Genomic DNA, 20,975 nt, shown 5'->3' with positions numbered 1-20,975 from the left:
GGAATGAAGCACATGGGTGACTTGGGGAAGATTCTGGCCAACATGCACCCATTATATAGGTTTGGGGCTGATGCTTTCCCATCACCTCTCCTGCAATACTCTGTCAGGAAGACACTGGACATCACCACCTTCTTGGTCACACTGTGTCTCTCTAAAACTATCATAAGACACAGGAACTCCCACCAGGGTGCAATGAACAACTTGTGGGGCTGGACGTTCACTCCAGGGATGAGCACAAGACCACTTCATGATTACGTGGTTTTACCTTAAATTAGTTACACCCTGACTGAGGAACTCTTGGCATCAAACTACTTTCAGTGTCACTAAGGAACATCTGGATTTGGGGAATGTTACTTCTGGTTCCTAAGCTCTAGTTGTCTGTATGATTTTGTATCAACCAGACACTGTGGGACTAACAACCACAGACTGTGCTAGAACCAGAATGGATCAGGCAGAGATGCTTAGCATCCAGGCTCCTGTTCTGCTCAGAGTTTGTGCTCAGCTCCCCCTACAGTCTCCGTCACTGTGTCAGTCACCGCACAGTAGTACACAGCTGAATCTGTGGCTTGCACTGAGCCTTTCTCCAAGTGGAAGGATTTCGATTCGCTGTCATAGGTGGCTTCAAATCCTTTGTTGCTTCCTTTCTCCTTGCCCCTCAAGGCTTTCACGAGGAGCTGTAGACCTTCACCAGGATACTGGACATACCAGAAAAGAGTAAGGGACCCTAATGCTGAATAAGTGCAGTCCACAGCAGAGAAGCCTCTTCTAAGAGGGTCACTTGGCCTTCCATCTGAGTCACTGAGTCTCCACGGATTTGTCCTGAAGAAAGAGAAAGGAGATCTGTATCACCTTTGCATAAAACTCATGGATAAATAATAGTTAAAAGTTTAACTGACACTATGGAAGAAAGAATTCAAATACTAAGAAGCATTGTATTTACCAAGCATTAAGAGTACCACAGTCACAAAGCCTGGAGAACACTTCATCTCTGGAGTGTCACCTAAATAATGCTCTTCATTCTGAACATGGAGAAGGTTGGAGTGACAGAGAAATGATCAATGGAAGCCCACATTTCACACAGGAAATGTGATTGTGGTAGGAAGCTGTCCCCCTTGGTGAACAGGGACTAAAATGCGTGCATGTTGGTCAGAATCCTCCCCAAGTCAGCCATCTGTTTCAACCCTGACGTCATGAGGCACATGTCAGGCTTCAGGTGGCCCTTGGAAGTCTGAACAACAGCAATCCTGACTTATTAGGTCTGTTTTGTTCTTAAGACACTGCCTAATATGGAATTATTTAACACAGCATCCTGGGGCATTTCTGTGCCTGGGAGGGTAACAAACTTCTTAAAGCATCTTACTACAGTACTTCAAATTCTCATGTATCCATGTGGACCAGCCCCAAAACCAATGACTGCCAGAAATGGGATTGAGTTGAATATGGAATAAGTAAGAGTAAGTCAAGTCATTGGTGACTGATTCTGTGTTTTGGACACTTTACCCCAATATTTAGAACTGTGACTGTCGAGGATGGCGGAGAAGTAGCAGGCTGAGACTACGTCAGCTAGCAGGAGATCGGCTGGATAGCTTATCTAGAGATTGCAAACACCTGCAAATCCATCGGCAGATCGAAGAGAAGAAGAACAGCAATTATGGAAACAGAAAAACAACCACTTTCTGAAAGGTAGGACCAGTGGAGAAGTGTATCCAAAGCGACGGGAAGATAGACCCCGGGGGGAGGGGCCGGATCCCGGCAAGCGGCAGAGCAATGGAGCACAAAATCAGGACTTTTGAAAGTCTGTTCCCTGAAGAACATTGCTCCAGAGGCTAAACCAGGGCGAGGCCCACGCGGGGTCAGCGTGGCCTCAGGTCTCGCAGGTTCACAGAAGGATCGGGGGTGTCTGAGTGTCGCAGAGCTTGTGGGTATTGGAACGGGAAAGCTGGCTACAGAGACAGAGCCGACAGTGAGCTCACAGCTCGGGGTTACCTTGAACCGGTTGCAGGCTCGGTGAGCTCAGAGCGCGGCGGGAGATCAGGCAGACAGGAGTTACTGGGCGCTGTTCTCTGAGGGCGCCCTGAGGAGTGGGGCCCCGGGCTCTCGGCTCCTCCGTGCCAGAGACCAGGAGGCCGCCATTTGTATTCCCATCCTCTGGAACTCTACGGAAAGCGCTCAGGGAACAAAAGCTCCTGAAAGCAAACCCGAGCAGATTACTCAGCCCGGCCCCTGGTAAGGGCGGTGCAATTCCGCCTGAGGCAAAGACACTTGAGAATCACTACACCAGGCCCCTCCCCCAGAAGATCAACAAGAAATCCAGACAGGACCAAGTTCACCTACCAAGGAGTGCGGTTTCAATACCATAGAGAGCAGCAGAATTCCAGAGGAGGAGAAAGCAAAGCACGGAATTCATGGATTCCTCTCTGTGATTTTCTTTTTTTTTTTTCCCTGTGATTTTTTTAGACTTGCAGTTAATTTAATTTTTTTCTTTTTCATTTTTTTTCTCTTCTTCTGCTAAAATTTTTTTAACTTTTACCCTTTTCTTTTTTAACATTTTTTAACTAGTTTATCTAATGTATATATATATATATTTTTTCCTTTTTATATTTTTCTATATTCGTTTTCTTTTTTTAAATTCTTTTATTCTTTTCTTTCTTTCTTTTTTTTTATTGCTTTCTTTTTGAACCTCTTTTTATCCCCTTTCTCCCCCCTCATGATTTGGGATCTCTTCTGATTTGGTTAAAGCATATTGTCCTGGGGTTGTTGCCACCCTTTTAGTATTTTACTTGCTCCTTCATATACTCTTATCTGGACAAAATGACAAGGCAGAAAAATTCACCGAAAAAAAAGAACAAGAGGCAGTACCAAAGGCTAGGGACCTAATCAATACAGACATTGGTAATATGTCAGATCTAGAGTTCAGAATAACAATTCTCAACGTTCTAGCCAGGCTCAAAAAAGGCATGGAAGATATTAGAGAAACCCTTTCGGGAGATATAAAAGCCCTTTCTGGAGAAATAAAAGAACTAAAATCTAACCAAGCTGAAATCACAGAAGCTATTAATGAGGTGCAATAAAAAATGGAAGCTCTCACTGCTAGGATAAATGAGGCAGAAGAAAGAATTAGTGATATAGAAGACCAAATGATAGAGAATAAAGAAGCTGAGCAAAAGAGGGACAAACAGGTACAGGACCACGAAGGGAGAATTCGAGAGATAAGTGACACCATAAGATGAAACAACATTAGAATAATTGGGATTCCAGAAGAAGAAGAAAGAGAGAGGGGAGCAGAAGGTATACTGGAGAGAATTATTGGGGAGAATTTCCCCAATATGGCAAAGGGAACGAGCATCAAAATTCAGGAGGTTCAGAGAACGCCCCTCAAAATCAATAAAAATAGGCTCACACCCCGTTACCTAATAGAAAAATTTACAAGTCTCAGCAACAAAGAGAAAACCCTGAAAGCAGCCCGGGAAAATAAAATTTACAATTGTAAAAATATTAGAATGGCAGCTGACTTATCACAGAGACCTGGCATGCCAGAAAGAGCTGGCATGATATTTTCAGAGCACTAAACGAGAAAAACATGCAGCCAAGAATACTATATCCAGCTAGGCTATCATTGAAAATAGAAGGAGAGATTAAAAGCTTTGAGAACAAACAAAAACTGAAAGAATTTGCAAACACTAAACCAGCTCTACAGTAAATATTGAAAGGGGTCCTCTAAGCAAAGAGAGAGCCTACAAGTGGTAGATCAGAAAGGAACAGAGACCATATACAGTAACAGTCACCTTACAGGCAATACAATGGCACTAAATTCATATCTCTCAATATTTACCCTGAATGTTAATGGGCTAAATGCCCCTGTCAAAAGACACAGGATATCAGAATGGATAAAAAAACAAAACCCATCTATATGTTGCCTCCAAGAAACTCATTTTAAGCCCGAAGATACCTCCAGATTTAAAGTGAGGGGGTGGAAAAGAATTTACCATGCTAATGGACATCAGAAGAAAGCAGGAGTGGCAATCCTTATATCAGATCAATTAGATTTTAAGCCAAAGACTATAATAAGAGATGAGGAAGGACACTATATCATACTCAAAGGGTCTGTCCAACAAGAAGATCTAACAATTTTAATTAACTATGCCCCCAACATGGGAGCAGCCAACTATATAAACCAATTAATAACAAAATCAAAGAAACACATCAACAATAATACAATAATAGTAGGGGACTTTAACACTCCCCTCACTGAAATGGACAGATCATCCAAGCAAAAGATCAGCAAGGAAATAAAGGCCTTAAACGACACACTGGACCAGATGGACATCACAGATATATTCAGAACATTTCATCCCAAAGCAACAGAATAGTGCACATGGAACATTCTCCAGAATAGATCACATCCTCGGTCCTAAATCAGGACTCAACCGGTATCAAAAGATTGGGATCATTCCCTGCATATTTTCAGACCACAATGCTCTGAAGCTAGAACTCAACCACAAGAGGAAGTTTGGAAAGAAGCCAAATACATGGAGACTAAACAGCATCCTTCTAAAGAATGAATGGGTCAACCGGGAAATTAAAGAAGAATTGAAAAAAATCATGGAAACAAATGATAATGAAAATACAACGGTTCAAAATCTGTGGGACACAACAAAGGCAGTCCTGAGAGGAAAATATATAGTGGTACAAGCCTTTCTCAAGAAACAAGAAAGGTCTCAGGTACACAACCTAACCCTACACCTAAAGGAGCTGGAGAAAGAACAAGAAAGAAACCCTAAGCCCAGCAGGAGAAGAGAAATCATAAAGATCAGAGCAGAAATCAATGAAATAGAAACCAAAAAGACAATAGAGCAAATCAACAAAACTAGGAGCTGGTTCTTTGAAAGAATTAATAAAATTGATAAACCCCTGGCCAGACTTATCAAAAAGAAAAGAGAAAGGACCCAAATAAATAAAATCATGAATGAAAGAGGAGAGATCACAACTAAAACCAAAGAAATACAGACAATTATAAGAACATACTATGAGCAACTCTATGCCAACAAATTTGACAATCTGGAAGAAATGGATGCATTCCTAAAAACATATAAACTACCACAACTGAACCAGGAAGAGGTAGAAAGCCTGAACAGATTGAAACAGTCATTAAAAATCTCCAAACAAACAAAAGCCCAGGGCCAGACGGCTTCCCAGGGGAATTCTACCAAACATTTAAAGAAGAACTAATTCCTATTCTCCTGAAACTGTTCCAAAAAATAGAAATGGAAGGAAAACTTCCAAACTCATTTTATGAGGCCAGCATCACCTTGATCCCGAAACCAGACAAGGATCCCATCAAAAAAGAGAGTTATAGACCAATATCCTTGATGAACACAGATGCGAAAATTCTCACCAAAATACTAGCCAATAGGATTCAACAGTACATTAAAAGGATTATTCACCACAACCAAGTGGGATTTATTCCAGGGCTGCAAGTTTGGTTCAACATCAGCAAATCAGTCAATGTGATACAACACATCAATAAAAGAAAGAACAAGAACCACGTGATACTCTCAATAGATGCTGCAAAAGCATTTGACAAAGTACAGCATCCCTTCCTGATCAAAACTCTTCAAAGTGTAGGGATAGAGGGCACATACCTCAATATCATCAAAGCCATCTATGAAAAACCCACCACAAATATCATTCTCAATGGAGAAAAACTGAAAGCTTTTCCGCTAAGGTCAGGAACAGGGCAGGGATGTCCATTATCACCATTGCTATTCAACATAGTACTAGAAGTCCTAGCCTCAGCAATCAGACAACAACAGGAAATTAAAGGCATCCAAATCGGCAAAGAAGAAGTCAAATTATCACTCTTCGCAGATGATATGATATTACATGTGGAAAACCCAAAAGACTCCACTCCAAAACTGCTAGAACTTGTACAGGAATTCAGTAAAGTGTCAGGATATAAATTCAATGCACAGAAATCAGTTGCATTTCTCTACACCAACAACAAGACAGAGGAAAAAGAGAAATTAAGGAGTCCATCCCATTTACAATTGCACCCCAAACCATAAGATACCTAGGAATAAACCTAACCAAAGAGGCACAGAATCTATACTCAGAAAAAACTATAAAGTACTCATGAAAGAAATTGAGGAAGACACAAAGAAATGGAAAAATGTTCCATGCTCCTGGATTGGAAGAATAAATATTGTGAAAATGTCTATGCTACCTAAAGCAATCTACACATTTAATGCAATTCCTATCAAAGTACCATCCATCTCTTTCAAAGAAATGGAACAAATAATTCTAAAATTTATATGGAACCAGAAAAGACCTCGAATAGCCAAAGGGATATTGAAAAAGAAAGCCAAAGTTGGTGGCATCACAATTCCGGACTTCAAGCTCTATTACAAAGCTGTCATCATCAAGACAGCATGGGACTGGCACAAAAACAGACACATAGATCAATGGAACAGAATAGAGAGCCCAGAAATAGACCCTCAGCTCTATGGTCAACTAATCTTCGACAAAGCAGGAAAGAATATCCAATGGAAAAAAGACAGCCTCTTCAATAAATGGTGCTGGGAAAATTGGACAGCCACATGCAGAAAAATGAAATTGGACCATTTCCTTACACCACACACAAAAATAGACTCAAAATGGATGAAGGACCTCAATGTGAGACAGGAATCCATCAACATCCTTGAGGAGAACACAGGCAGCAACCTCTTTGACCTCAGCCTCAGCAACATCTTCCTAGGAACATCGCCAAAGGCAAGGGAAGCAAGGGCAAAAATGAACTATTGGGATTTCATCAAGATCAAAAGCTTTTACACAGCAAAGGAAACAGTGAACAAAATCAAAAGACAACTGACAGAATGGGAGAAGATATTTGCAAACGACATATCAGATAAAGGACTAGTGTCCAGAATCTATAAAGAACTTAGCAAACTCAACACCCAAAGAACAAATAATCCAATCAAGAAATGGGCAGAGGACATGAACAGACATCTCTGCAAAGAAGGCATCCAGATGGCCAACAGACACATGAAAAAGTGCTCCATATCACTTGGCATCAGGGAAATACAAATCAAAACCACAATGAGATGTCATCTCATACCTGTCAGAATGGTTAAAATCAACAAGTCAGGAAATGACAGATGCTGGCGAGGATGCGGAGAAAGAGGAACCCTCCTACACTGTTGGTGGGAATGCAAGCTGGTGCAGCCACTCTGGAAAACAGCATGGAGGTTCCTCAAAATGTTGAAAATAGAACTGCCCTATGATCCAGCAATTGCACTACTGGGTATTTACCTAAAGATATAAACGTAGCGATCCAAAGTGGCACGTGCACCCGAATGTTTATAGCAGCAATGTTCACAATAGCCAAACTATGGAAAGAACCTAGATGTCCATCAACAGATGAATGGATCAAGAAGATGTGGTATATATACACAATGGAATACTATGCAGCCATCAAAAGAAAGGAAATCTTGCCATTTGCGACAACATGGATGGAACTAGAGCGTATCATGCTTAGCGAAATAAATCAAGCGGAGAAAGACAACTATCATATGATCTCCCTGATATGAGGAAGTGGTGATGCAACATGGGGGCTTAAGTGGGTAGGAGAAGAATCAATGAAACAAGATTGGATTGGGAGTGAGACAAACCATAAGTGACTCTTAATCTTACAAAACAAACTGAGGGTTGCTGGAGGGAGGGAGGTTAGGAGAAGGGGTGGTGGGGTTATGGATATTGGGGATGGTATGTGCTTTGGTGAGTGCTGATTCACAGACCTGTACCACTGGGGATAAAAATACATGTTTATAAAAAATAAAAAATAAAAAATAAAAAAAAAGAACTGTGACTGTCATTTTTTTAGTATTCTTTCAATGTTTTCTAAATCAAACAAAAATAATGAATAAATGACCTTTAATTGAAATACTGTATTTACTTTTTTTAAACTATTAGCAATTGCTAGAAATACTATTTTTTAAAAGATTTTATTTATTGACAGAGATCACAGAGAGGCAGGCAGAGAGAGAGGGGAAGCAGGCTCCCTGCTGAGCAGAGATTCCTGATGTGGGGTTCAATCCCAGGACCCTGGGATCAGGACCCGAGCCAAAGGTAGAGGCTTTAACACACTAAGCCACCGAGGTGCCCCTAGAAATACTATTTTTAAATAAAAGCTTTCAAAAGAAGTCACACTATTTCTTAGTCACCATTTTAATAGTCAAATATAACTGATTTTCAGAATAATTAAAAAGTGAAAAATAGCAAATATGGGCAGAAGAAACATCATACATGGAGTCATTAAATCCATATAGAATCATCTGAAATTAAGTTTTCAATATTTTGTTGACTCTAACATCAGGTGACTAGTGTATATGAATTAAGCCAAAAATATTAGTGCTATACTCTTAGCAGGTTTAACCTCAAGGATGCTTTCTATTACCATCCATCTGTCACATTTTGTTGCCAAACATTAATCAAATAATTTTCCCACAAGGTAAGACATCAGGGTTATCAGGAAAAAGTTCTAGAAAGAGACACATCTCCTGTAAAGTCCTGTAAACATCTATCTCTAAACACATAGATGGAAGCTTAGCCCAAGCTATATCCTGGAGGCCAGTCTCCAGAGATTCAGATCAGGGAGGTTCATGAGTCCAGAACCAACATGGAAACACTTTCCCAAATGCATAGGGAAGTAAGAAATTCTGGCCTGATACTGTTTGGGTTCATGTGTCCCTTCGCTTCCCCGTCACTTTTCAAATCACATTGTCAGTCCTGCCATGGAAGTATACTAGAAAGGAATTTGGGACAAACCCCTGCAAAATTGTATTCATATATGCAGGGGAAATCCCAAGGAGGTTAAAATGATAATGGTTGAAAATAAACATGGGACAACAGGATGGCTCAGCTGGTAGAGCTTCAAGCTCTTGGTTATGACTAGGCTCATGATCTCAGGATCAGAGTCCTGCATGGTCCTCTGCATTCATTCAGAGTCTGCTTTCTCTCTCTATGTCTCTCTCCAGTCTCTATCACTCTATCATTCTCTCTAAAATAAATAAATAAATAAAATCTTTTTTTAAAAAGGAAAATAAACAATATAGTACATGGATGCAGAAAGCCATCATCTGTAACTTTAGTTTTTTAAACAGTTTACTTTTTTTATTTGTCAGAGAGAGAGAGAAAGGGCACAAGCAGGGGGAGCAGGAGGCAGAGGGAGAAGCAGACTCCCCACTGAGCAAGGAGCCTCATGCAGGACTCAGTCCCTGGACCCTGGGATCATGACATGAGCCAAAAGCAGACGCTTAATGGACTGAGCCACCCAGGCATCCCTATCCATAACTTTAGAAAAAACTTCAGGCCAATGAAAACCTACAAGAGAAATATTTTGCACTCTGTGTCACACAGAGGACTCGCTCGTCATTGAGGGAAAATACTGCATAGTAAATGTGGATACGTAATGGCTTTTATTAATGCATATTTTACATTAAAATAAACTGCACCAATTAGACAATTCTATATAATTTGGCATTTGTATTTGTGAAGCACTCAAGATATTCGAGATAATGAACATATGCATCATCCCAAAAGTTTCCTCATGTCTCTTTGCAACCTCTCCCTCAATCCTCACCAACCCCACTTCCATTCCAGGGAACACTTCTGTCATGCTTTAGTCTGAATAATTTATAATTTTGAATTATGGAATTATATGTACTCTTTTATCTGGTACTTCACAATATAATTATTTAAAAATTCTTCCATAGTCATAACTATCAAGAGTTTGTTTCCTTCTGTTGCTGTGTAGTATCTCGTGCGCCTATAAAACTGTTGGTCTATCCACCTGTTGCTGGCCGTATGGAGTACTCCCAGCAGATTCTTACAAACAAAACTGCTATGAACATTTGCATACAAGATTTTTTTTTATAGACCTATCCTTTCATTTCCCCTGGCCTATCGCTGGGAGTAGAATGGATGGATCACACGGAAGATGTACATTTGACTTTCTTAAACCAATTTGTTCTAGTAGTTTCTTTCATTCTGTTTTGTAGATTCCCTTGCATTTTCTGCTCAAATGTGCTTTCTGGTAATAAAGAGAAGTTCACTTCTTCCCTTCCAGACTGTATGGCTTTTGTTTCTTCTACTTGCCTTATTACATTGGCTTGAACCTCTACTTCAATATTAAATACAAGTGGCCGAGCCAAAACATTTGCCTTACTTCTGAAACTAAGGAAAAAGAGATTAAGCTTTCACCATCAAGTGTGACATCTGATGAAGATTTTTTGTTAAACCCTTTTTTAAAGTGAGGAAATTCTCTTCAATTTTGTGTAATTTGCTGGGAGTTTTAATCAGGAATGGATCTGAATTTGTCAATTGCCTTTTCTGTACCTATTAAGATTATCCTCCTGGGGCACCTGGGTGGCTCAATTGGTCAATCTACTGCCTTCGGCTCAGGTCATGATCCTGGAGTCCCAGGATCGAATCCTGCATCAGGTTCCCAGGTCCATGGGGATTCTGCTTTTCCCTCTGACATTCTTTGCTCTTATGCTCTCTCTCTCACTCTCTCTCTCAAGTAAATAAATAAAATCTCTAAAAAAAAAAAAAAGATTATCCTCCTAAATTGCTTATCTGCTACTTGATCTCTTTGGGTATATTATTGATAAATTGTCACAACAAAATACTAATAATACTACTAATAATAAATTTACTGCTAATGATAAATTTACAATAATAAGTATACAAAAATGAAACAAAGCTCAAAAGTATCAAGAAAGTTCATGGCAAAGCTAATAGATTACAACACAGAGCTGGGATAGCAAAAGCCTGTTACTTCCTTTTGACAGTATAGATTGTCAAATTTCAGAGAAATATAGCGGGTAGCAAAAGACTTCTTCCTAAGCCTTTGAAATATTTTAAGAGAGTCTTTTACAGGTTCTTTATTTATGCAAATGGAACTACTAAAAACAATTCAATAATTGCAAGTTTGGATTTTTACCAAATGAGGAAAGAAATAATGGATACTCAGACTGCTATCCAGGAGCTGACCAGTGGGTAGTGGCTTCACCATTCCATCTGGACCAATTATTCATACCTGAAAGAAGCAACACACTGTAGCTAGAGTGACAAACTCCTCTAGGATTTTGTGAGTCACCAATATAGTAGAGCTCCATTCATCACTAGTGATCACTCTGTTTTTCTGTTCCTTGAAACTTTTTTTGTGATAATGCAGTCTAGAGTATAGTTTTTTCCAAATAACCAATATAAATGTGTCAAATCTTTAAAATAGAATTACCTTATTACCCAGCATTCCACTTCTGATATGTACTCAAAAATGGAAAAAGTTTGGATATTTCCATAAATATTGAGATTTTTTGAATTCCAGTTTCTACCAAAAATTGGAAGCAACCCAAAAGTCCATCAACACATAGAAAACATGGTTAAATAAAATGGTACATTATATACACAGAAATATTGCTCAACCTTAAAAAGTAAAGAAATTCTGACACATGATGCAAGTGGATGCATCATGGGGGCAGTACATCAAATGAAATTTTGAGAAATGACCAATACTACATAATTCTTCTTCTATGAGAGCTAAAGATCTTCAGCTCAAGGAAGGAGAATGCAGAATAGTAGTTCTGAAGGAGTGGAGGAATGGAATAAAGGAGAGTTATTGTTTAATGAGTACAAATATTCAGTTTTTTAAGATGACAAGATTCTAGAAATGAAAGGTGCTGCTGATTGAATAACAATGTAAGTGTATTTCATAACCCTGAACTATATCTCAAGTGGTAAAAACGAATGTGAAAATGGTCAGATTCTATGATTAAAGAAACTTGAGGAGATACTTAAGATTTCTACTCTGCAAATATGCCTTCCAAACAAATATAAGAGGGTGTTTGATGCAAGACCAATTATCAACCATCTATTACCATTCAATTTTAATGCCTTAGGTCATCGGAGTTAGAACTGGAAGGAAGAAAATGGAGGGAATGAAGATTTTGGAATGTGGAACATTGATCAAAAAGGAGGGCTGGTAAATGTGCAAACTGATTCACCTGTTGGCAAGAAAATGTGCTTTTTTTGTTTTTAAATATAGATGATTTTTAATAGCTTTTTCTTACATTATGTTAGTCACCATACAGTACATCATTAGTTTTTGATTTAGTGTTCCATGATCCATTGTGTGCATATAACACCCAGCGCTCCATGTAATATGTGCTCTCCTTAATACCCATCACTGGGCTCACCCAACCCCCAATTCATCCCCTCTGAAACCCTCAGTTGTTTTCAAGAGTCCATAGTCTCTCATGGTTCATCTTCCTCACTGATTCCCCATCCCCTTCATTTTTCCCTTTCTTCCTCTAATGTGCTCCATGCTATTCCTTATGTTCCACAAATAAGTCAAACCAAATGATAATTGATTGACTTTTTCCATCTGACTTATTTCATTTACCATAATCTCCTCCAGTTCCATCCATGTCAATGCAAATGGTAGGTTTTCATCCTTTCTGATGGCTTAGTAATAATTCATTGAGTATTTAAGGACCGCATCTTCTTTGTCCATTTGTCTGTTGAAGGTCATCTTGGCTCCCTCCACAGTCTTCTCTTTGTGGACATTGCTGCTATGAACATTGGGGTGCCTGTGGCCCTCTGTATCTTTTGGGGCAAATGCCTAGTAGTGCAACTGCTGGGTCGTAAGGAGCTCTATTTTTAATTTCTTGAGGAACATCCACAATGTTTTCCAAAGTGGCCTCACCTACTTAAATTAAACAGAAGGGGGAGGGAGATGCTATAAGCGCTGGAACAAGGAAGGTGAAATAACAAAAAATGCCTTTGAAGAAAGGATGAAGTGAAGGGCAGGAGCTGACAAAGGGGCAAATTCACACTCTGTTCCTTCACAGTGTCCCCCTAGAGCCCCTAATTATGAGCATTTGTGGATAAGACTGGTGGAAAGCAGGTAGACCTCCTGTATGAAAACTGAGCACAAGCATCCTAGTGGTGTTAATAAGACAAAATGAAGAAAACTACACTATAGAGCAGACTCCTTGGAAACTAAATGGGAGTACAATTGACTCACAGCAAACAAACCTAATTAAACTGTCACTAAATGGTATAAAATAGCATGATGTGCATATCTATACACATTTTTATGTATGTGTATAGATATACACATATGCATGATGTGTATACATACACACGTAGATATATATATATATCCAAGAGACATTTCATGGTCTATCTTACTCTAACAATGTCTGTAACATAATATATGCTCAATAATATTTTGAGCAATAATATAAGCTCAATAAATATTTACTGAACAAACTGATGTGAAAACTCCAACAACTAACACAAAGTATTGCTGACTTTGAGCCAAACGTTTCTTAGCCAATTCTTTGGCTAAATCTTACTGCAAAATGACAAATTATTTATTGTGGTTACTCTAGTCTTCAATAAATAATTTCAGCACAAATTTTCAGGGATTAGAAACTGTTTTATGCATGATAACTCTTATCTAGAGTGGTATTTTCTTAGAATGAGTTTCTCCTTCTAAGCCTGCACCTGTGCCACTTCCTGTCTGGGATGACAATTGCCCCCCTGGGGCCCTACTGTAGGGAGATACATCAACATGAGCACTGTGGTTTGGGTATACCTCCCCCATCACGACTCTCACAGTGGCCTCTCTCAGTGCACAGAAGTACACTGCAGAGTCCTCCAGCTGTGAAGCTGAGATGACAAGTTGGATGAAATTTCCTGTCTTCTAAAAATTCAGTGAGTAGCGACCTTTAGTGGCATTTTGCTGGTTAAGAATCCTGACGAATAAGGAGAATCGTTGCCCCCACTGCTGGGCTGCTTGTACCACAAAAGACTATAACGTGGTTCATTGGTCTTATATGTGCATTCCAGAATGACAGTCCCCTTCTCCTGCACTAACATTGCTGGTTGGGCTTGAGTGATCTTCTGGGCAATACTGGATCCTGAAGGAAAATAACACAGAATCAGAGACTTCTGGAATACGTGATGTGGCACAAAGAACTTCTGTTTTACACACTGTCATCCCTCCTTCCCAAGGTACGCACAAGATCCTGCCTACATCTCTGGATTTTAAGTCAGAGAGGAGACACATTCCCACAGGGACCATCCTTACCTAGCCACACAGAAGCCATGACCACCTGGAAAAGGTTGGAGAGCAACATGTTTGAGTTCTCCCACTTCTCCCACTAGAAGGAAAATGTCTTCTTCCTCTTCAAGTTCAGGGCTCAGCACTGTGAGAAGAACCTGACTGGGTGAGGGAAGGATTGCTGGTTATGTGCTGCTGTGGCCCCAGATCAGGAAACAGGGGTTTCCTGGTATAGCAAGTTGTGTGGGTCCTGTCATAATTCTCTACGTTCTAGCTGAGAGTCTCACTACCCCACATCCATTTGCATTAGGCAACTTCTTATTTAAAGTCAGTTAGCCAACACATAGTACATCACTAGTTTCAGATGTAGTGTTCAACAATTCATCAGTTGCATTCAGTACCCAGCAGGCATTAAGCAACTTTAACTAAAAACATTGCAACTGAAAATAAACATAAGTAAAATTTATATTGAAATGAGGATTGTGGATCGATGGTTTAGTGAACTGTGATATGTTTATTCATTGCATCTGTGATAAAAGTGGGTGGATGGCACTTACTGAAAATATGACAGGTAGGGCTCGCTTTGGCGGCACATACACTAAAATTAGAATGAAACAAAGAAAAATCAGCATGACCCTTGTGCAAGAATGACATGCAAATTCCTGAAGCATTCCATAATTTTAATAAACTGCTTATAATTAATTGTGTAAACAACATAAAGTGTAAGAATTATGAAAAAAGGGTGTAAGAGTCATGTATGTTCACACTCTGTGATTTACTTAAGGTATAAATAAATCACACTATGATAAGAAGGCAAAGAGTTTAGACCAATCACTGTAGCTCTTTCAATGTATCTATTGTTATGCCTGTGTTCCTCCTCACTACCTATGTCTGTTCAGATGCCTATGTTGGAGCCCAAAGCAGAAAAATCTGATCATTCTCTGCTGAAGGGTTCAGCTGTAGCCCTCAGACAATAGATCCACTCACCAAGGTCTCCTTCTCATTGTTTTTTCTCCACAGCTCAGCTCAGCTCTGTTCAGAAAGTCCAGAATAGACACCAAATTTTGGTCGTAAGTTATCAGTCCTTTGAATTTATGTTTTTCCCTTACCTCAGCTGAACCACAGTAAGCTTCCAAACATCATATGCTCAGTTCTGAGACCCAAGGTGACCACTCCATCTACTTGTATTGTTCCTTCTGCCCCAATACCCACAACACACACATACACATGTGCTCACCAGTGGTACACACACGTGTGTACCCACATGGGCAATGCTGTATTCCTCAATTATCTGAAAATACGTGGTGCTCCTTTTCCCCAACACTTTCTGGAGGGCACAGCACACACTGAGGTTCTTCTACACCAGGCCTGGGTTTCTCCTTATTTAGTCTCTCATGCAAGTTCACCCCTATCCATATACAACTCATTTTCTAAATTATTGATGGCACTGTCTGCTGATAGGTTCTTTCCTATTTTGCTTTCTGTTTTCAGCTTTCTGCCCTAAAGGATAGCTTTGCTAAAGTTCTAAAAGAGTATTAGAGGGGCTTGGTTGGCGCTTTCAGTTAAGCTTCTAAGTTCAGTTCAGATCATGATCTCAGTGTCCTAGGATCCAATTCCCTGTTGGACTCACTGCTCAGTAGAAAGTGTGCTTCTCCCTCCCCCTTCTTCTCCCTTTGCTTGTGCTCACGCACTCTCTGCCTCAAATAAATAAATAGTTGATTCAAAAAAAGAGTATTAGAGAAATCAAGAGGTAAACATGTATTATTAATCGACCATTATTTTTTATTTTTTTAAAATTTCAATTTTAAGTAATCTCTACCCAAAATGGACTCGAACTTACAACCTGGAGAACCAGAATTCCAGCTCAAACCAGAGTCAGCCATGCACCCCTAGTCTACTGTGTTTCTCAGAAGTCTAATAAAACTCTTATTATATAGCCTTTGAATACTTTAAAGTACATATTCACATGCATTTACATTTACACAGGTTTAAATACAAAATATTCATTTTAAACCAATGAAACAAAAATTAACTAACCAAGAATATTTAACAAATATGTAAGGGAATATATTAATATTCTGATCATAGCTCATTCATAAACTCTGCAAATAAGGAGATAGTAATTAAAGAAGTTTGAAATAATACTGACAAAGTCTTGCACTGCAAAATAGACATTGCTTTTTCTATTATTTTTTGTATGTCTTCACTTTCTCCCATACATTTTCCCAACTCCATGATTTGAGGCTCTCTCTGAGAGGTTGCAAAACAGGAGTTAGAGAAATCAATAGGATTTCCCTCCCAGTGTCACCTCTCTATCTATATCGTTAGGAAACCGCAGTGCAAGAGCATTTTTTCTCACCATATTTCCTGGGCACTGAAAGCTATTTCCCCTGAGTTCTTACTATCAGAAAGTCAACTGATCTATTTAATTGCCCGGGACATAAGCCACTTCCTCCATTCTGTTTCTTCACCCAAGCCTTCAAGTCCAGTATCATCCTGAGTTTATCACCTGATTTACTAGAAAAAAAAGCAGGGCAGATGTCCCTGGCCTCTCTTTTCCTTGGTCAGGTACATGTGTTCCTCCTCCTTTCTTTCCTTCCCTTCTTCTCTACTAAAACCTGGTTTGGGCTAATGGTCTCCATCACCTCCACTGCCATACTCTGTCAGGAAGACATTAGGCATCATCACCCTCTCAGGCACACCATGTGTCTCTAAAAGTGTCATAGACACAGAAACACCTACCAGGGTGCCATGAACAACTTGTGGGGCTGGACATTCACTGCAAGGATGACCACAAGACCACTTCATTGTTATGTGAATCTACCTTGAAATTACTTACACTCTGGCTGAGGAACTCTTGGGATCAAACTGTTTTCAATCTCACTAAGGAACACCTGGGGCTGGGGAATGTGTTCCGGCTCCTATGTTCCAGTCGTTTGTATGATTTTGTATCAACCAGACACTGAAGGACAAACAACAGATTGTACTGGAACCAGAGTGCATCAGGCAAAGACACTCAGCTTCCAGGGCCCTGTTCTGCTCAGAGTTTCTGCTGAGCTCCCTCTGCAGTCCCCGTCACTGTGTCATTCATGGCACAGTAGTACACAGCTGAATCTGAAGTTTGCACTGAGCGTTTCTCCAAGTGGAAGGTGTTGGATTTGCCATCGTAGGTGGCTTCAAATCCTTTGTTGCTTCCTTTCTCCTTGTCCTTCAAGGCTTTCAGGAGGAGCTCTAGACCTTCTCCTGGATACTGGACATACCAGAAAAGGGCAGGATACCGTGAAGCTGAATAAGTACAATTCATAGTCAGGAAAGCATTTTCTGAGAGGGTCACTTGGCCTTCCGTCTGAGTCACTGAGTCCCCACGGGTTTGTCCTGAGGAAAAGAAAAGAGACCTGTGTCACCTTGGGCATGAAGCTCTTGGATAAATTATAGTTCAAATTTTTACTGATACAAAAGAAGAAAGAATACAAATTTTAAGAAGGAATTTACTTACCAAGCATTAAGAGTACCAAAGTCACATAGCCCGGAGAGCACTTCATCTCTGGAGTGTCACCTAAATAATGTTCTCTACTCTTACCATGAAAAAAGTTTGTAGTGACAGAGAAATGATCAGTGGAAGCCCCATTTCACACAGGAAATGTGATTGTGGTAGGAAGCTGCACCCCCTAGTGGACAGGGGCTGAAATGGGGGCTTGCTGGCCAGAATCCTTCAACACTGAAAAACAAGACCAGACTGGTCATGCAACTACTACTCCAGACTTCTTTACAAAATCCAGTCCATTGAGAAGCATCATCAAATTAAGTAGCTGAACTAATGAGTATCTCTTGGATATTTCAAATTACAAAAAATCATGTGCTTGATGTTAGTGAGTATGTTTTTAAGGTAGGTCATTTCTTCCAAATACTATAAAGACAATGAGGTTTCTTAAGTTTCTAACTTTTCTTAACCCTTTCATGTATCTTCTGCATTCTACTAGAAAGGAACAGCAAATACATTAATTATTTCATGTATTCACGACTTTTTTTTAAATTATCATCAAAACAAATTCTCAGATTTAAAAAGACACTAGTAGAAGCTAAGAAAAAATGCTTGAGCAGGTCATCATAAATATGAATTCCAAGATGATCCTTATGTAAGCACTTCTTTAAAAACATAAAAACAAAACCAGGGAAAAGTTCAATCAGTTCTATCTTGATTGCAGAAAATTTGGCACTAAATTTTGTAAAGAATCACTATGAATGATTGATTTGATGATCTATGAGAACAAGATGTAGCAAAGCCAGGACAGCTGCCTAGTGCAGTCAAATGATACCAACGAACATTTGCTACAATCCAGCAGAGACAACACTTCACACTGGGAATATAATGGATGCAACATTAAACCAAATACTAGTGGGGAGACTTTTTTATGATGGCAGTCAATTGGGCTTTCCATTCCTTTCTGGGAGTCAATGAAATCTCAAAAAATCTGTAAAGGTGAGATAAACTTTGAAATACTGTCCTAAGGAAACATTTGAGAGTCTCCAAAGGGATCTAACACAGTTGCATTCCCTGCATGAGCTACGAGTGTGGATGGGTAATAGTGTTTTATTTTCTACGTGAATTGAACCATTCTGAAATTCTGAACCATTTCCCAAAAGCCACAGCAATCACAAGACTCAAATATCTGGCGTGCCTGGGTAGCTCAGTCCGTTGAGCATCTGCCTTCACCTCAGGTCCTGATCGCAAGGTCCTGGGATTGAGTCCTGCATCCTGCTCAGTGAGAAGCCTCCTTCTCCTAATCCCTCTGGCTGACACTCCCCTGTATGTGCTGACTCTCTCTCTCTCTCTCTCTCTCTCTCTGTCAAATAAATAAATAAGTTTTTTTAAGTGTCAAATATCAATTGGATTTTGTATTTAATGCATATACCATTTCAAATACTCTCTAGAGGGCAGAGCAAATTTCTCTGGGAAAGTTAGGTAAAGATAGGACTCACATAGAAACTTCTCTTCTCCTATCACACCCAGATCCTGTGGAAAAATGGAAACAACAAATGCAGTGTTAAACTGAAATGAGTTGCTGTAGCAGTTACCCTTGAACTACTGTGGTCTGGTACAGCCTTAGCTTTTGTGGCCCTGTGTCTTCCCTTACAAAGTCCTAGGCTGTCTCACTTTGAACTGGTCACTGTAGCCCACATAACTCAGATATCACAAACCATACCCATTCCAGCCTTCCCAAACTATTGAACTAGATAAGTAAAGCCTTGACATTCTTCCTTTCCTCACAGGTACAGGCTGCTCTGTGGACATTAATTTCATCACCATTACATGACCTAAGCCTTTGGTGCCCTGAACAAAATCCCAGAAAAAAAACTGTCATTGAGAATTGTGAAATAACCTTATATGTACAATTTATTACTAATTCAGCAGATAAAGTAGAGGAAATGGACCCTTGGTTACATGTTTATCAAATAAAATGACATCCTATATTCTTCACTGACAAGAATTGAAAAAGTTACTCATATTAGAGATCTTAGACCGAGGTTCTCTGGAGAAATAGCAGAAGCAGACAGTTCACGACAACTGTACACATAATATCCTAGGAAAAAAACATGTATGTGCATGAAAGACAGTTCCATCAAAGACAATTAGAAAAGAATTCTCACCACCAGGCTCTTTGTTTTGTTGACTGTGTTTCCTTTGCTGTGCAGAAGCTTTTTATCTTGATGAAGTCCCCAAAACCAATGATGCATTGTCTGGTGACTAACATAACACACACACACAAAAAAGGAACTGAATAAAAGCTAAGGATAAAAAAAGAAGAGAAAAATTCTCCTAGATGTTTGGAACCACCGATTTTAATATTTTCCTTTGTATCCTTTAGAGGTTATTTTTATCCTTTTAGACGTATTTTCTCACTTTAATGGTAAAATGTTAGATATTTCTGGTTATCCTGAATGTTTTCCCACTAATAAAATAACTTGCATGGGTATAGCTTTTATTTGAGACAATACGCACCCTGGTGTTATAGTTCAGCTCTGCACAGACAATGCTAGTGCAAAAATGTTTAAGAATTATTGGATAAGGCCAACAGACACATGAAGTGCTCCACATCACTCAGCATTAGGGAAATACAAATCAAAACCACAATGAGATACCACCTCACACCAGTCAGAATGGCTAAAATTAACAAGTCAGGAAATGATGGATGCTGGCGAGGATGCAGAGAAAGGGGAACCCTCCTACACTGCTGGTGGGAATGCAAGCTGGTGCAACCACTCTGGAAGACAGTATGGAGGTTCCTCAAAAAGTTGAAAATAGAGCAAATTGCACCAGCAATTGCACTGTTGGGTATTGACCCTAAAGATCCAAAGGGGCACATGCACCCAAATGTTTATAGCAGCAGTATCCACAATAGTGAAAGTGTAGAGGGAACCTAGATGTTCACCAACAGATGAATGGATAAATGGATATATATATATAGACACACACAATGGTGGTGTGTATACACACACACACACACACACACACCAGAATACTATGCAGCCATCAAAAGAAATGAAATCTTGCCATTTGCAATGACATGGATGGAACTAGAGGGTATTATGCTGAGCAAAATAAGTCAGTCAGAGAAAAACAATTATCATATCATCTCCCTGATACAAGGAATTTGAAAGGCAAAGTGGGGGTGTTGGGGGGGGTAGGGAAGAATAAAAAGAAACAAGATGGAAATCAGGAGGAAGACAAACCATAAGAGACTCTTAATCTCACAAAAAAAACTGAGGGTTGCTGGGGGGAGGAGGGTATGCAGAGGGTAGTTGGGCTCTGGACATTGGGGAGGGTATGTGTTAAGGTGAGTGCTGT

General features: G+C 39.7%; 1 non-coding gene, 2 pseudogenes and 1 gene segment (V, D, J or C); 1 reads left to right on the top strand and 3 right to left on the bottom strand.

The window, feature by feature from the left end:
- Nucleotides 1-485: 485 nt before the first annotated feature.
- LOC101683864 lies at nt 486-1,022 on the bottom strand (annotated as a pseudogene).
- Nucleotides 1,023-13,522: 12,500 nt separating this feature from the next.
- On the bottom strand, nt 13,523-14,251 carry LOC101684143 (annotated as a pseudogene).
- A 451-nt stretch (nt 14,252-14,702) lies between these two features.
- On the top strand, nt 14,703-14,810 carry LOC123388379. Its single transcript, XR_006602935.1, has one exon. It is a non-coding gene; the product is annotated as a U6 spliceosomal RNA (small nuclear RNA).
- A 1,411-nt stretch (nt 14,811-16,221) lies between these two features.
- Nucleotides 16,222-17,742, bottom strand: LOC101684438. The segment is given in 2 exon segments: nt 16,222-17,503; nt 17,625-17,742. Coding segments are annotated over 2 exon segments (381 nt in total).
- Between the last annotated feature and the right edge of the window lie 3,233 nt (nt 17,743-20,975).

The sequence above is a fragment of the Mustela putorius genome, unplaced genomic scaffold, assembly GCF_011764305.1.
Source record: "Mustela putorius furo isolate JIRA1106 unplaced genomic scaffold, ASM1176430v1.1 tig00003898_pilon_pilon_pilon, whole genome shotgun sequence".
Classification (NCBI taxonomy): domain Eukaryota; kingdom Metazoa; phylum Chordata; class Mammalia; order Carnivora; family Mustelidae; genus Mustela; species Mustela putorius.
Note: the sequence above shows the minus strand (reverse complement) of the source record. Positions and strands in the feature narration are given on the sequence as shown.